The 5,550-nt window shown below is 40.6% G+C and overlaps 1 protein-coding gene across 1 annotated transcript; it reads left to right on the top strand.

Moving 5' to 3' along the window:
* The first annotated feature begins 521 nt into the window (after positions 1-521).
* Positions 522-5,234, top strand: LOC104416528 (disease resistance protein RUN1). Its single transcript, XM_039299714.1, is given in 6 exon segments — positions 522-1,226; positions 1,667-2,917; positions 2,919-3,183; positions 3,273-3,524; positions 3,559-4,164; positions 4,240-5,234. Coding segments are annotated over 6 exon segments (3,657 nt in total). The 5' UTR covers positions 522-762; the 3' UTR covers positions 5,059-5,234.
* The last annotated feature ends 316 nt before the right edge of the window (positions 5,235-5,550 follow it).

Here is a 5,550-nt window from a genome sequence, read left to right as displayed (position 1 = left end):
ATATGCAGTGATTTGGTTAATACATCAACTACATCTTCTAATGATTATATGTCTAACGAGCTTGATTAGGTGGTGTGAAATATGTGCTTTAGTGCAGAAGCTGTCTCGGTAAATGTGACTAATATCAGTCAAGGTTCTACACTTGCTATTCCATCTTTCTTCGAAATACCTTGTGCAACTTCCATGAAAGTCGGACCGTATGATCAGCGGGTCCAGCAAAGGGGGTAGAATTACCGAGAATCTACTTCTGCATTTCAGCTTATATTTCATCTTTCTTTTTATTCTTCCTACAGTTGATTCAAATAATTCACCCCAAAATTGTCCCTTAGTGAGGGCATCATCTTCCCGCCTTCTTCCCGCTCATTTTCCCTCGCTCTAACTTCTTGAGTTTCTCAAGCCATTTTTTTCGTACCAGTTTGCATAGAGATTCCCTTATTGAAAGTCTGCAGGGTGTTTCCTCTTCCATCGACACAAGCTCCACCTCGTCTAAAGTATGCCTTCACGCGTCTTTGTGGGGCAAAAAGCCATCGTCCGTCACGTGTTTTCTTCGGTGCTCTTACTCCTTTTAAGCTTCAACATTCTAGATATAAGGGATCCATTAAGGGAAGATCCCTCTATGCCTTCTTTCTAGCCTCCTGAAATTTTGAGTGAGATCCAAAGGGATAGACTGATCATATTTCGCAATCCTTGAACCGAATCGAGTCCACAGAGCCAGCCTTCTTAATCTCTCTTTCTTGTTTTTGTCCCCAAGTTCCCTGCTCTATGGCCTCTTCCAAAAAGAATTACCATGTGTTTGTGAGTTTCAGAGGCACGGACGTCCGCAACAACTTCCTTCATGATCTCTATGCAGCTCTGAATCATAAAGGGATATACACTTTTGTGGATAGCGTGGAGCTCAGGAAAGGAGAGCAAATATCGCCGGCACTTATGAGGGCGATTGAGGAATCGCGCCTCGCAATCATCATTTTCTCCAAGGACTACGATTCCTCAAGGTGGTGTTTGGAAGAGTTGGCTAAGATCATGGAGTGCAAGGCACAGAAGGAGCTGATTGTGTTGCTGGTGTTTTACAAAGTGGAACCAAGAGAAGTGAGACGGGCAATAAAGGGTTATGGGAGAGCTATGGCTAAGCATGAGTCCGATTCTGAGAAGGATCCAAAGGCAGTGGAGACATGGAAGAAGGCTCTCTTCGATGCCGGTAACTTGTCTGGTTGGGTTTGCAATGATGGGTAAGTAATTGATGTGACGCACTGCTCTGCCATTGTTAGCTGGTGATTGTTTGTTATATGTCAAATTGTATGCAGAGAACCTACAGCTGAAAAACTGATAGATATTGTTAAATCGGTCTTTTTAACTGAAGGTACTATGCGGAGATGTGCTAAGACGGTAGACACAGTAGTTGAATATCAAAACTTCAAGCTAGCAGATTGTTTGAAGTCGATTCTTTCTGTGTGGACGATGAGAAATTTTTGTTTAAGATAAATCGTGCATTCCATAATATCCGAGTCATTTTGTCTTCAGGCGCAGGTTCACCCTAATGTGTTGCTCCTTTTCGTATTATTAGTTGCTAATCTTGTTATCTAATTTTCCTTATGACGATAGAGTTTGAATTCCTGCCATGGCTTTGAAATGCTAAAATATGTTTCTCTTTCTTTTGAGTGCTTATCAGAGATGAAGCAGAGCTCATACAAAGCATCGTAAAGGAATTACCAATTCATCTAGAGCGAACACCCTTGCATGTTGCTGAGTATCTGGTTGGGATAGATTCCCGAGTTGAAGAACTAATATCATTGTCGCAAAAAGAGTCGGATGGTGATGATGTTCTCATGATAGGTATATGGGGACCTGGAGGTATAGGGAAGACGACGATTGCTAAAGCCACATATAATGCTATTGAGAGACACTTTCAGGGATCTATATTTTTGGAGCGAGTTAGAGAAACTTCAAACAAATGCAGTCTAGTTGAGTTGCAAAAAAGACTTCTTTCTCAAATCTTACCTCCTAAACATCCATCAGTCCATAGTGTCGCTGAAGGAGTTAGTTTGATAAAGGAAAGACTTTATTGTAAGAAGGTTCTCTTGGTTCTTGATGATGTTGACCATTCGTGTCAACCGAATGCATTAGCTGGAGGAGGTAATTGGTTTGGCAAAGGAAGTAGAATCTTTATAACAACAAGGGATAAACATTTGGTTACTTCTTCTCATTGCATGAATCGCGTGTATCCAGTTAAAACTTTAGACAGCCATGAGGCACTAGACCTTTTTGTTTGGCATGCCTTTCAAAACAGCAAAAAAACTGAAATAAGAACGGATCTCATATATAGAGCACTACGTTGCGCTAGTGGCCTTCCATTAGCCCTCGAAGCGTTGGGTTCATTCTTACGTGGAAGAAACGAACCAGCATGGGAAAGTGAGCTGTGTAAACTCTCCAAGAGTCCTGACAGAGTTATCAATCAAGTTCTGAAGATAAGCTTCGATGGATTGGAGAATGACGAGAAGGAGATTTTCCTCGACATTGCTTGTTTCTTTAAAAGAAAAAGTATAAAATACATCAAAAAAGTTCTCAACAGCTGTGGCTTTGAGACAACTATAGGAATAGAAACTCTCATTGACAGGTCCTTGATAAGAAAGGAGCATGGGACCCTGCAAATGCATGATTTGGTTCAATTGATGGGTAAGAATATTGTTATGCAGGACTATCCTAAAAATCCTGGGCGACACAGCAGATTATGGCTTTTTGAAGATGTTATGGACATTCTATGTGAAGATAAGGTAAAAGTTGTTTATGTAAACATTGTTATATCTCATTTTCATGTTACTTTGATTTGGTCAGTATATTATAAATCTCAGTGGAAATTTTGTATGACAACTGAATTTGCTCAATTACGGACAGGGAACGGAAGCAATAGAGGCCATGGTGTTGGACTTGCTCACACCAGAAGAGGGAACTTTGAGTCTTGAAGAGATAACCATAAAGGCTGATGCTTTTGAAAAAATGACGAACTTGAGAATGCTCATCTTGCCTGAAGTGCATATCTCTTCAGAAGGTCCTATCCGTCTCCCTAGTAACCTAAGATGGCTTAAATGGCCCAATGCCCCATTTCTAGAATTTGGCTTTGGTCCAAAGAAACTTGTTGGACTTGATATCCAAAAAAGTCATATCAGACAATTTGACGGCAAATTTAAGGTTAGCGCTAGTGATAACTAGCTTTTCCCTTTTTATAACTACAAATATTTTCAAAGCCTAATGATTGTATTGATATTTTTCTTTTCCAGAATTTTATATGGTTGAAGTATATCAATTTCAGTCAATGCAAGTCCCTGGTTAGTGCTCCTGAACTTTCATCAATTCCAAATCTGGAGAGGTTGAATCTTGATGGGTGCGAAAGCTTGGTGGAGGTTCACCAATCCGTCACATGTCACAACAAGTTAAAATTTTTGTCACTACAGTTTTGCTCTAACCTCAGTAACTTTCCTCACACACTCAAAGGCAAAATCTCTTCAAACCCTCGATCTCTTTGGTTGCTCTAAACTCGAGAAGTTCTCTGATATACCGGAAAAGATGGAACATCTAGAAGAGCTTGATCTAGGTTGGACAGCTATCAAAGAATTGCCTGCATCAGTTGAAAATCTTCTCTATGTGAAGATAATAAATTTAGCAAAATGCAAAAGACTCCCAACGCTCCCCTCAAGTGTTTATAAATTGCAAAATCTCAAGAATCTGAATCTTGGAGGTTGCTCCAATTTTGTTATGTTTCCAAAGAACTTGGAGGATTCAACTAATCCTAATGGCAATTCGGGATTCCAAAAATTAAAGTGGCTAGATCTTAATGGCTGCAATCTCTCAGAAGTAGAGTTCCTCGAGAGTCCTTCCTGTTTTCCCAAATTGGGGGGCCTAAGTCTTTCCGGAAACAAGCTTACTCATCTGCCAACATGCATCGACAAATACGATGATTTGGAACACTTGGATGTGCATAACTGCAAACAGCTACAAAAGATTCCTCAACTTCCGCCAAATGTGCATGTCCTATGGGCAAATGGTTGCAGATCTCTACGAGAGTTCCTAGATTTGTCGAGTCTCTCCTCCAGTTGCCGTGTGGTTGAGTTGTACTCATGTCGTGAATTATTCCGCGAAGGGGCAAATACGGCTAATTTGTTATCGCTCAAGGTTAGACTCTCTCTCTCTCTCTCTCATGCACTCACTAACTTTGAATGCTTGATATGCGAACTATTTGTATAACAGGAGCTCCCGAAGATGAGAATCGTTAGCATTATCCTGAGTGGAAGAGAGATGCCAGAATGGTTTCTCCGTTGTAAAGACAATTCCATATCTTTCATGGTTCCCGGTGACCTGAATGACAAGTTCTTAGGAGTAGCACTCTGTATTGTTCTTGGCCTGAAGGAAGGAAAAGCAGCCGATGTTAGATGCGACATCCATATGGGTGGCCAAGGGTTCCATGGCGTGAGAAGACGGTTTCCTTTGATGAAATCTGATACTGTGTGGATTGAATATTTCTCACGCAGCACGTTTCTTTTAGGAGAGAAGCTTCCGCCAGACGATCAGAGCCATTTCCAAGTTCACCTCAATGTATTAGGAGGAAAATTGATTAAGTGGGGATTCCGTGCTATAAACGAGCAAGAGGAGGATGATCTGAAGATCTTGCCCCAACACCATCAGCCGAATGAAACAAATCAGTCTTTGGAGGAAAGAAAGTCAGAAGAAGACATTTGGTTCGGCACCGAGGAAGACGAAAGTTCAAGTGAAACAGATGATGAATGTAACAAAGAAAAGCTCTCTCAGCCGAATGAAACAAATTGGTCTTCGGAGGAAAGAGACTCAGAAGAAGACAAATGGATAGACACCGAGGAAGAAGAAAGTTCAAGTGAAACAGAGGATGAATATTACAGAGAAATGCTCTTCAAATATGTACGGGATTGTTATTGTTCTACCGCAGAAAGTGCCTGTCGGAGCTTCAACTCAAGGAAGAAGCTAACATTTGGGTCATTCTCGGGACTAAATAAATTTAGAAGAAGTATTTACAGCAAAGAAAGATACAGATAGAGAGTTCAAGTTAAACAGATGATGAATCTTGATGCATTTTGCTTTTCCCTTTTTTCCGTCCCTACTAGATGTTTTTGATCGTCTGCTCCTTCGATTCACATTCAGAATCATTATGAAATACAGGTTTCATATCATTCTACCGACATGGTTGAAGTTGAGGAGCTTTCTTTTTCCCTCTCTTTTGTGATTCATGATGCGGAGTGCATTAATACAAAATTAAGTGGATGCTTGTTGAATGACCATGGTCTTCCAAGTTGCTATGAAACTCATCACGTAGACCTCACCTCTGTCGCCTCTCTTCATCCAATCAATGACGCCAATACTTCATGCTCAATAATTCTGAGATGGTAAGTTTCGCTCAATCTAATGTGATCTTCATCTTTTTGGAAGTGTCGATCTGATTGTGTCAAAGATCAAAAGGTCTATGCAGAGAAGACTAGTTGATTCTTCTTATTTACTAGCTGGATTGCATTCTCTCCCACTTCTTTTTAA

Source organism: Eucalyptus grandis, chromosome 8 (assembly GCF_016545825.1).
Source record: "Eucalyptus grandis isolate ANBG69807.140 chromosome 8, ASM1654582v1, whole genome shotgun sequence".
NCBI lineage: Eukaryota > Viridiplantae > Streptophyta > Magnoliopsida > Myrtales > Myrtaceae > Eucalyptus > Eucalyptus grandis.
This window is presented reverse-complemented; position numbering and strand designations above follow the sequence as displayed.